Source organism: Poromitra crassiceps (assembly GCF_964638095.1).
Source record: "Poromitra crassiceps genome assembly, chromosome: 30".
NCBI lineage: Eukaryota > Metazoa > Chordata > Actinopteri > Beryciformes > Melamphaidae > Poromitra > Poromitra crassiceps.
The window spans coordinates 4,156,961-4,168,996 of record NC_139652.1 but is presented as its reverse complement, the minus strand read 5'-3'; the positions used below and the strand labels follow the sequence as shown (position 1 = coordinate 4,168,996).

At 44.0% G+C, this 12,036-nt stretch overlaps 1 protein-coding gene across 1 annotated transcript in view; it reads left to right on the top strand.

Annotated features, from left to right (window-relative positions):
- Nucleotides 1–2,297: 2,297 nt before the first annotated feature.
- LOC310800612 (uncharacterized protein) overlaps nt 2,298–12,036 on the top strand; it is a 13,294-nt gene continuing 3,555 nt past the window's right edge. Inside the window, exons 1-3 of the mRNA XM_083663242.1 lie at nt 2,298–2,329; nt 8,501–8,790; nt 9,404–9,488. Coding sequence (XP_083519368.1) covers nt 8,511–8,790; nt 9,404–9,488 — 365 coding nt within the window. The 5' untranslated portion in view covers nt 2,298–2,329; nt 8,501–8,510. The remainder of the gene's footprint in view (nt 2,330–8,500; nt 8,791–9,403; nt 9,489–12,036) is intronic.

Sequence of the window (12,036 nt, the reverse complement as noted above, 5' to 3'; positions counted from 1 at the left end):
TTTTATTTTTATTTTTATTTTTATTTTTATTTTTATTTTTATTTTATTTTATTACCTCATACTGTGATACACTAGACACTTTTACCCTTTATTACCTCATTACTTTTATACCATTATCTTTATTACCTAACTTATTGTCTTGTCTAAACGCACCTAGGGGATTGCTTCAATTTCATTGTTCTTAAAACTTGTTTTGTGACAATGACAAATAAAGCTCATTCATTCATTCATTCAGTCATATGGAGACAGACGGGGATGAAAGAGGGAGGGGGGAGCTCAGAGTGCTTTGGTCGTGCTTTTCTGACCGGATTGGATCGCTCCGTGGAATGGAACATGAAAGGGACATTGTGATTCGTTTACTGCACTTCTCCAATGAGCACGTTGTGAATAATTCTACGCTTAAAAGGCGTGGTTATAATGCTTAAGGCTGCGTGTAGCGGCGACACGAAAATATCGACTGCGCCGGTCCACGCCCACTAATATGGGCTGCGCCTGGCGCTAAGCGCTAATTTAAGGCCAGTGGGATGATAGAGCCCGATACAGCTAAGCTACAGCTTGCTGTATTTCCGTCTTCAATTGGTCGATTTCGAAATGGCCCCTCCTTCCCTCGCTGCAGTCTGTCGCTCGCCACCTTGCAAAGCATGCTGGGATACCTGGCGTCAGGACATCGCAAACGACAAGACGAGAGGAGGGGCCAAAACCGAAATAGACCAATTGAAGACGGAAATACAGCAAGGCAGCCAACCACGCTGCAGCAGCGGGGCAGGGCTTGACAGGGCGAGTGCGAGTACACGCGAGTTGATCGTGTTTGCATTGTGAGTTACTGCACTGCACTTTAGGATGGCTTGAATGTGTTGTCATTGGCTGCTGCTATAATGGTATAGTATAGGGCTTAGTTTGATTTTATTTTTGTGTTGAGATGACAAGTTTTGCACTGTGTTTCAGAGTGATAATGATAATAATAAATATAGCCGCAAGCGGCAATGGCAAGGGTTCAAGCCTTGTGCAAATTGATCACGTAATAGTCCTTGAGGCAAATTTGTAGAGCACATTCAGGTGAACAACAAAAGTTGCTTGAAAATTGGAGAAACAGCCTGGGAGTTACAAACGGGTGTGAAGTTACGGCATATTTTGTGTTAGGCCATGCCCACATTGCACGTCTGCTGCGCCCCCTTTTGGTCAAATAGCGAAATAGCATGTCAGTAATGCCATTCCAGATGAGGCTGAGAAGTTTGCAACCGATTATGCGAATGGCCCTGATTTACCGCTATTACATGCTTACACCATACACCCCGCCCACTTTCACCAATGATGACAAAACTTCTGATTTTGACTAGGACATGCTCCTTGATATATCTGACAAGTTTTGCGATCATTGGACAAACAGGTGTGGAGTTACAGCCTTTTTTGTGTTAGACAACGCCCATTTCTGGCGTTTATGCGCCCCCTTTTGGTCGAATTGCACAGAATTTGACACACATGGTCTGGGATTGTCTCCGAAGATCGCCAACAGGTTTCGTGAAGATTTGTTAATCGGTCATGAAGTTATGACAATTTAGCTGAGAGGCCACGCCCTCTCACAACTTTAACGATTAACTAAAGTAGATTTCAAAAATCCAAAAAATCAGGATTGTAGAGCTTGCTCCATAGATGCTTCCTGGCCGATCTATCGGTCAAACAGTCTAGGAGGAGATGTCAAAAATGTGTTTTCCAAACTTTTCAAAATATCTCAAAAATTTTCCAGATGGACCTTGAGGGTCCTTGAGGCAAATTTGTAGAGCAGGTTCACCTGAACATGTCCAAGAAAAAGTTTGAAAATCGGAGAAACGGCGTGGAAGTTATGGCCTTTAACGTACAACCTTTGATTATAGCGCCACCTTCAGGCCGATTCGAAAACTATTTATTGAGCAGAAACAATAGGGTTTCAGCCCCTTCAGGGCTTGAACCCCTAATAATAATAATAATAATATTAATAGTGCAGTGTTTCTGCCTGTGTTGCTGTCTGTTGTAGTGTAATTGTAAAATGACCTAAAGGGAGAGCAGGTCACCAAGTGAGTGAGAAAAGGAGAAAATACTGAATAATGACATCACTACAGTATAATCCTAATGTTAATTTAAAATTAGATTTTCTTTTTTGCCGGCGCCCTTTTGCCCCCCTAATTACAAACTCGTTCCGGCGCCACTGTCGCTCACCGCCCATGTTGGTGTGCAGGGGCTGTGAGGCGGAGCAAACTGTTGAAAGTGAAAGTAAAATGTCTCAGCTCAGAGCAGAGCGAGTCAGACCGACTCCATTTTACATTGAGAGAGCAGAGCAGGAGGGAGAAGCAGGGTGAGTGTTATTTACTACATTATTATTCAAATCATTATTTTATTCAGGGATGAAACTAGTCACCTTTAGGTGCCTTTAGGTGAGGGAACAGTCACCTTCTCGCACTTGTGTTAAGTTAATGATTTGAGTGTTTTTCCACTGAGTTTACGTCCCTGTTTATTGTTATTAAGCAAACTGTTGAAAGTGAAAGTAAAGTATAAAGTGTGTGGCAGTTAATTCAGACTGAATCCATTTTGCGAGCACAGAACAGGAGAGACACGGCTGAAGCAGGGTGGGTGTTACAGTATTACTACATTAGTATTCCTATATAGGCCTATTATTCAGTCACCTTTATGATCCCAAAATAGGAGACTTATGCAGTGTGCGACAGTGCGAACTATACTGTGACTTTCGGGGGAGCCGACTTTTTCACCGGGGGGGGGGGGGGGGGGGGGGGGGGGGGTGCAACCGGACGTGCGCGCGACCCGGTGCGGACAGCTGCTTGCGCGTGCCTCAGAAAGGACTGCTCCCTTCAACGTTCTCTCCATTAAAGCGCGCTGCGCACACAGTGAGGGAGGGAGGGTACTGAGAGCACAGAAAGGCGAAACGGGCGCACTGCTCTCCATAGACACTGCATCGCAAGAACATGATATCTCTGCCCAACACTTTTATCCACTCCATAACGCACATGTCCCACTCACTGTGAAGTTCCTGACGCATTCCATCTCACAAACAGTCCTCCATATGCGGGAGGACTTGGAGGTATTCCAGCTTCACGTCTCGTCACTTTTTCCACATCTGCGTTTGAAGTAGAAGGGCCGGCTCGCCCTACAGGCGAAACAGTTTCCTGCCTGGGGCGCCAGTTCGGCTAGGGCGCTCTGTAGCCCTCACAAAACAACAAACAAACAAAAACTAAAATCGCTGGTGTGCGCCCAGGCGCCCCCTCCTTTTCTGCACAAACAGTGCCTGAAATTGGGCGCAGGATTGCGCGAATCCCGACAAGCCGCTTGTCACAGACAGCGTCAGTGCAGCAGCTGAGTAGCCTACGTCGGAGGTGGTGGTGAGTGTCACCTGCCTTAGTGCCTTCTCTTCCCCATCAAAAGGGAACCAGGAAAATACATTTTAAAAGGCTGTAGGCTGCTTTAGTTTAGTTTCCCTCTTTTTTAGTTTTGTTTCTGTTTGACATCTACTAGACTAGCGTTTAATCGTGGTCGCTTTCAGTAGTCTGGAACTGTTTTGAAACATTTCTGCTGATTCAGGCGAACTCATTGACAAAGCACCAGGAGGACAATTTTTATTGTGAAGAACCTACAGATACTGTGATTATTGACAGAAGGGGAGCGAGAGAGAGAGAGAGGGTGGGGAAGAGAAAAGACGTGAGTGAAACAGCAGAGCAGATTGTGGGAGAAACCAACGTGCAAGTAACAAGCTGCTGCTGCTGCTATCCAGAGACGTACACAGACAGTTTAGGGGCCTGGTGCGTGCCTAAGTGAAAAAGGGGCAACCCCTCATAATATTTATAAAAAAATAAAGTATACAAGTAAGGCCTGGATAAACAGAGTAACCAGTGACTCCTGCTACCAATTTACATGTAAAAATAAATAAATGGATAAATAAACAAAAATCTCTTCATTTTGACACAATTTGAAATCACACAATTTATCAGTGAAATACTGTAATGTATAGATTCATTATGCTATAACATATTTTCTACTGATACTTATATTAACCCAGTGGCACTCATATTCTGGTTTATTTCAAGAAAAACATTTTGGCTAGTGGAAATTCTAATTGGCTGGTAACTTTAAAATCTAGCAGCTATATTGACTGGTGATCAAAAGTTAATTTCAAGCCCTGCAGGAGAGCAGGTGGTGGTGACATGGGAGTGAGAAAAGGAGTAAATCTAATCCTAATGTTAATTTAAAATGAGATATTCCTATAAATCTGGCTTCAAACGACCAAAATCTTTATATGATAATAATAATAATAATAAATGCTGGTGATTCACAGTTCACAGATGTACATGTATGTGTGTGTGTGTGTGTGTGTGTGGGGGGGGGGGGGGGGGGGGCGCCAAATCAAGTCTCGCCTAGGGCTCCAATATGACTAGAGCCGGCCCTTAAGCGACTTGTTGCTGTTCAACTGACGGCTGCTTCCATTTCTTCGTGAATGTAAAGTTTGTCAAACTGCCTTGTTTTCTTTTTGACATCTTGCTGTTGTTTTAAATCTGACCTGCCCGCGTGAGTGACGTTTGATTTGCACCTGTGCCGCCACGCTTCGATGTGGTGATGATAAGAACAGCATGCATGTCGGTATAGGGGCTTACAGTGAATTTGACAGTGATTGAGCACACTCTGAATCATACGATTAAAATAGCGTAATTCTACGCATTATTCACTATGAAGGTACAGAAAAAGAAATAGAAAATACATGGGGTAATATATATTAGTCAATAATTTAGAGACCCCCCCAAATTTCACAAGTCATGTTTTCAGGGGGTCTACTATTTCTTTAAGGGGAGCCAAAGCCCCCCCAGCTCCCCCGTAGTTCGCACCCTGGACTTATGCTAAAGTGAATTATTTCTGATCGTATTTTGTGTATGCTCTCGATGGTATGATGTCACCATTTTCAGAGTTAGAACATCCGTGTTTCTTGTCAAAGTCTCTGAGTCAGTGTGTCTGCGGTCTTCTCCTGCGTTCACCTGCCCGTTTTCTCTCTCTCAAAGTAACGCTCATAGAAAAGATGTCATAGTGAGATAATCTTCTTCTTCTCCTTTCGGCTGTTCCCGTCAGGGGTCGCCACAGTGGATCATCTGTTTCCATCGGTTCCTGTCCTCTGCATCGTCCTCCGTCACGCCCTCTGCCTGCATGTCCTCTTTCACTGCGTCCATGAACCTCCTCTTGGGCCTTCCCCTCCTCCTCTTTCCTGGCAGCTCCATCTCCAGCATCCTCCTCCCGATGTACCCCACCTCCCTCCTCCGCACATGTCCATACCATCTCAGTCTTGCCTCTCTCACTTTCTGTCCAAACTGCGCGACATGGGCGGTTCCTCGGATGTAATCATTCTTTATCTTGTCTAGGGCTGGGCGATATATCGAATATACTCGATGTATCGCGGCTTGTGCCACGTGAGATGTAGAAATGACTATATCGCGAACATTCGAGTATAATTGTCACGCATTGTTTATAACTTAAGCCGCCGGCATGACTCGCTTCACGTTTCCTCTTGCCAGCTCTCCCTCTCAAGCGAGAGCTCTGTCACACTCAAAAGGGAGGGGGAATCACATGGATACGTCAAACGCGTCAAACCGCGTCAGACACACCCGTCCTTAACCTATGTCTTAACCTATGTGCGATTCGAAATCACCCGTCCGCACCAACCAACCCAAGCAAGCAGGCGCAGTTAGCGAAACATGGCCGCCTCCAGTGTAGCTGTTGACAGTTTCAAATGATAACAAAACAACCACTATTGCGATTTGCAATACATGTCCCGCAAGGTTTCTGAGATTAAAGGAAAGTCTGAGCTGGCGTTACGCTAAACCAAACGTGGGGATGAGGCAGCGGATTTGTTTAGCGTTAACGTTAGCTGTTGTGGTCGGGGCTAACGTTAGCTAGCTGGTTAGGCTACCTAGTTGCAGGGCAGCGCTCCACAAGCTTGTTGTGACCAAAATCCCCGCATTTAAAGCACTTCATACTCCCAGAGCTGGCGTAAACCATAGAGAACCTCATGCATTACTCAAAATGAAACGTCCAGGGTTTGTCTCCAAAAGCAACTAACGCTAATACGTTACATGCAAGCTAACGTAGCTAGCTGCAGGGCAGTCATGATCTATAAGGAAAACGAATGCGCACATAGCCTACATACTGTAAAAGTCAACATCACATACGTGTATTTTCTTTAATCTAGACTAGAGGCATCATTTTTCAGTCAAAAGTGAAACGACACATATGATGGCGTATACAGTGAGGCTTTCCCCACTATAGAACTGGCCCCAATGCAAAATTCAGACCGCTTATATGTTGCCGTCATGCCAATAAAGCCACAGAGTCTAAATGTAATTTTTTATGTTTTATCTGCAGACTAAGCAGCTAGGCTTTCGGTTCTATAAAAGCCATTATTTTTTGTATTGACTATTGAGTGATACTTTACTAAAACAATCATATTCAGAAGTGTTGTTTGTGTTCACAGTGATGTCAGATTTGCGTAGGTCAGAGCTATGGAATATTAAATCATCCATCTTTGCTCACTATCTGCCCTTTCTTCTTCTTTTTTACCCCAGGTGTGCATAAAATACAGGTTAAGAACTTATGGAAAAGTCATGGAAATCCATTGGTCAAAATGTGTATGAACCCTGAAGGGTTAAATTGAGCATTTATGAGAGATTTCAAAAATATCGAGATATATATCGTGTATCGCGATATAGCCGAAAAACATCGCGATATTCTTTAGAGGCCATATCGCCCAGCCCTAATCTTGTCCAGCCTCGTCACTCCCAGGGAGAAGCGTAGCATCTTCATCTCTGCCACCTCCAGTCATAGTGAGATAATGACATCAGTAAAACAAAGAGGGAAGTTGATGTGGGCGGTGGCCCTGTACTTCACAGAAGGCCTACATGACGCAGTTTATTAAACCGTTAAATTAAGCCAGTTTTATTCCATCTGTGTCTGATACTCTGCGAGATGAGCGTCTTTCAGTCACATGACTCCTCATAAAGAGAGAAACGGCTGGTTGACTTTCTGCAGGCAGATCAGGACTTCAGAGCGGGGTGGTAAACTGACCGCTTCATATTAGGCCTACAGAGGGCGCTACTAACTAAGATGACATCAGTAGTGTATAAAGTACTCGAAAACAATACTTGAGTAAAAGTAAAGATATCTTCCCAGAAAAAGACTTTGGTAAAAGTAAAAGTCACTCATTAGAATATTACTTGAGTAGAAGTCTCAAAGTAGCTCATATTTTCTGTACTTAAGTATCAAAAGTAATTTTCTGATATTAAATGTACTTAAGTAAAAGTACAAGTAAATGCTGTTAAAAAAATCAAGCAAAAGTGGTGTATACCGTACTCGGTAACACTTTATAATAACGTTCAGTTGTAAGTCATTTATAAGCCTTTAGTTAATGATGAACTAATCACTTACAAAACATGAATACATTTGTAGATGATTAATAAATATTATGTTAACATATGACAAATGTGTTGTAGGTCATCTATAAACTTTTAGTAAATGAAGTGTTCCTCACCTGTTATAAATGATGTGTAAATCATTTACAATTAATTTACAAGGCTTTCTGCATCCCCTAATCTAAAGTGTAAACCATTCATCACACATAAATGTGTTACATACAAGGGGGTAGCTCTGTCAAAATTGAAGCCAATGTGGAAGTGCACTTAAACCTGCATAATTTCGAATGGCCTGCAGGGGGCGACCCATTGGTCTGTGGACTTATGTTTTTTGACGCCTCATGTATGGCATTTTGGCCATTGCCATCTTGGATCTTGACACAAGTCCATGGGTTTCCCACAGAGCACGGCCTGCTATTGGTCCGTGATCGGCGAGCTGTTTGATCAGTGGACAAGCGACCTGTCAATCACGCCCCAAAACATAGTCTGCAACTACAACATAGTCTGAAACTAGCGATTGAGACCATGAATGCATTAGGAAAGTGTTTACTGAGGCCATACTTAAGGCTTCAAAACAGAAGTCCACAAAGCAATGGGTCGCCCCCTGCAGGCAAAGAGACACTTCCGCATTAGCTCCAATGTTGACAGACAAAGCTACCCCTTGTATGTAACACATTTATGTGTCATGAATGTTTACACTTTAGATTAGGGGATGCAGAAAGCCTTGTAAATGAATTGTAAATTATTTACACATTATTTACAACAGGTGAGGAACATTTCATTTACTAAAGGTTTATAGATGACTTAAAACACATTTGTATTATGTTAACATAACATGTATTAATCATCTACAAATGTATATTCATGTTTTGTAAATGGATAGTTCATGATTAACTAAAGGCTTATCAATGACTTACGACTGAACATTATTATAAAGTGTTACCCAAATATTACCAATTACATTAGCGATTACTTGTATGACCTGGCTGATAAAATGATCTTGCAAAGAGATTAATCTATTTATGTGGGGAAATTGTTCTTGGAGTTGAATATCTTCTGTCATTTTAAAGGTGAGCGGCGATGGAGGCGCCTATACAGCTGCTCATCAAAACTTTGGACAATTTGGGAGATGATGAGTTCACGAAGTTCAAGTGGTACCTGAACCATCCTGAGTTCCTGGGAGGTTTTCCAGCCATCCCAAAGAGCAAACTGGACGAGGCAAAAACGAGGGAGGAGACTGCGGATAAGATGGTGCAGGTCTACTGTGGAGACATGCTGGAGGTGACTGAGAAAGTTTTAATGCAGATCGACAGGAAGGATCTCCTGCAGAGACTGCTAAACACCAGCTCACGACCCAAAGGTAATGAGGGTATGATTCTTCTTTCCACACAATGGCTCATAGCATCAATCAATCAATCAATCAATATCTATCTATCTATCTATCTATCTATCTATCTATCTATCTGTCTGTCTGTCTGTCTGTCTGTCTGTCTGTCTCTCTGTCTGTCTGTCTATCTATCTATATATCTACCTATCTATATATCTATCTGTCTGTCCATCTATCTATCTATCTATCTATCTATCTATCTATCTATCTATCTGTCTGTCTGTCTGTCTGTCTGTCTGTCTGTCTGTCTGTCTATCTCATTCCTGATAAGCTATTTTGTTGCCAAATAGCCATATTATGTTGTCACCATTATAATGCCAAAAGCTAGTGTCTCATTGCATGTCCCATTAACCACCATCACACGTTGCCAATTGCTAAATACACAACCAACAAAGAAAAACAGTATTATGTAAAAAGCCAAGTCCAGCAAAAAGCAATGAAAATAACCTGCATATATAGTACAGTACTATCATAGTAGCTACACACCATGGTAGTAATATGTTAAGGGAACAGCAGAAGTGATGTATCCTGTAATGAAAGCTGGTAGTAATGACTGAGTCCATCATGTTGGTGTGTTTGTGTCAAGGTGTTGGATCTATGAGTGAGTGTGAGGAGAGACTGGATGATCTGTCTCTGTCTGGGGAACTTGACAGCCGGACCAAAGCTAAGAGGTAAGATGATGATCCCTGTCCATGACATCATTACAGCTCAGCAGTGACATCATAGATCATAGATCATCTGATATTTACGTGGGGCAGGTTACAAATATAATTAAAAAAATCAACTGCCATTTTTTTTTTTTTTTTTTTTTATCATGGTTGCTACTGCACCGTCTGCCGATCTGGGGAGAGCCGAAACTGGCTCCATGCTTCCTCCGAGACATGGGCAATAATAAAATAAAATAAAATCAACTGCCCACCATGGCATTTAGATTATGCCCCTGCACCTGTAAAACAAGATCTGCCCTCCCCCACCCACAAGTTCAGTCTTTCATCATTTCATACACAACGTACTGTAGTTTGTCTGAAATAAAACAGCAATAGCTTTTTATCACCTGACCGTTGTATCTGGTGAGATAGTGAGAGCACAGCAATGTTTCATGTGATTTGAGTTGTTATAGACGACATAGCCTATATGCACACAGATATTGATTTGGTTCCTGTTATCATTATGATGAGACGTGTGGCGGCTCTACTGCAGCCTACCTACATGGACAGATATCACCGATCATATAATCCATTTAATGTCAATCAGAATGATACAGGTGAAATACGCTATCTGATCATATTGATCGATTGTTGAAGTTTTCCTTTACTGTGGCTCCTCCATTACATGACTGCAAGCCTTATTTAACCTACACAACATTATGAGAATGATATTCTTCAAAGGCCTATACTGTATATGCCCATGAAAGGAATGTTGTATGTGTTGGTGTGCCCGTCACCATTCATGTTTTCATATTCATATCATCACATGATCATTTGGTCATGTGGTCACTTATAGTTGACTAATGTAGCTATAGTGTAAACTTAACTCCTCCACAGTGCAGACTGCCCCCCTCAGCCCCTCCTCCCCCACAGTACAGACTGCCCCCCTCAGCCCCTCCTCCCCCACAGTGCAGACTGCCCCCCTCAGCCCCTCCTCCCCTACAGTGCAGACTGCCCTCCTCAGCCCCTCCTCCTCCACAGTGCAGACTGCCCCCCTCAGCCCCTCCTCCTCCACAGTGCAGACTGCCCCCCTCAGCCCCTCCTCCCCCACAGTGCAGACTGCCCTCCTCAGCCCCTCCTCCTCCACAGTGCAGACTGCCCCCCTCAGCCCCTCCTCCTCCACAGTGCAGACTGCCCCCCTCAGCCCCTCCTACATACTACATGTCCTCCATCCTGAGGTGAGCTGTGACCGTCCTCCTGACCACAGCCACAGGATCAGTCTGCCCAGCACCTCTCACCTTGTTCCTGCCTGTTAGCTAAATGGCTAGCTTAGCTTAGCCTGTCCAAACAGGAAGTGCATTAAAGTGCCCACATGTTTCCTCCTGAGTGAATACACAGGCCCCAAAATGAAAGCTTCAACACTGAACACCTCACCCAGCTTCAACACTGAACACCTCACCCAGCTTCAACACTGAACACCTCACCCAGCTTCAACACTGAACACCTCACCCAGCTTCAACACTGAACACCTCACCCAGCTTCAACACTGAACACCTCACCCAGCTTCAACACTAAACACCTCACCCAGCTTCAACACTAAACACCTCACCCAGCTTCAACACTAAACACCTCACCCAGCTTCAACACTAAACACCTCACCCAGCTTCAACACTAAACACCTCACCCAGCTTCAACACTGAACACCTCACCCAGCTTCAACACTAAACACCTCACCCAGCTTCAACACTAAACACCTCACCCAGCTTCAACACTAAACACCTCACCCAGCTTCAACACTAAACACCTCACCCAGCTTCAACACTAAACACCTCACCTAGCTTCAACACTAAACACCTCACCCAGCTTCAACACTGAACACCTCACCCAGCTTCAACACTAAACACCTCACCCAGCTTCAACACTGAACACCTCACCCAGCTTCAACACTGAACACCTCACCCAGCTTCAACACTGAACACCTCACCCAGCTTCAACACTAAACACCTCACCCAGCTTCAACACTAAACACCTCACCCAGCTTCAACACTAAACACCTCACCCAGCTTCAACACTGAACACCTCACCCAGCTTCAACACTGAACACCTCACCCAGCTTCAACACTAAACACCTCACCCAGCTTCAACACTGAACACCTCACCCAGCTTCAACACTAAACACCTCACCCAGCTTCACAAACAAACCATTCAGAACAGTACAAACATGTTCATTTGCATCACAGGAAGGACATTCGCTGCCGAGCCCTGGAGTAACCCGGGCTAAAAACCTATTGGTCAGGTCACCATCAACCACCCTGCACTGTTAATCACCAGACCTTTTGTGAGAGGGAGAGAGAGAGAGAGAGAGAGAGAGAGAAAGAGAGGGAGAGAGGGAGAGAGAGAGAGAGAGAGAGAGAGGGAGAGAGAGAGAGAGAGGGGGAGAGAGAGAGAGAAAGAGAAAGAGAGGGAGGGAGAGAGAGAGAGAGAGAGAGGGAGGGAGCGAAAGAGAGGGAGAGAGAGAGAGAAAGAGAAAGAGAGGGAGGGAGAGAGAGAGAGAGAGAGAGAGAGAGAGAGG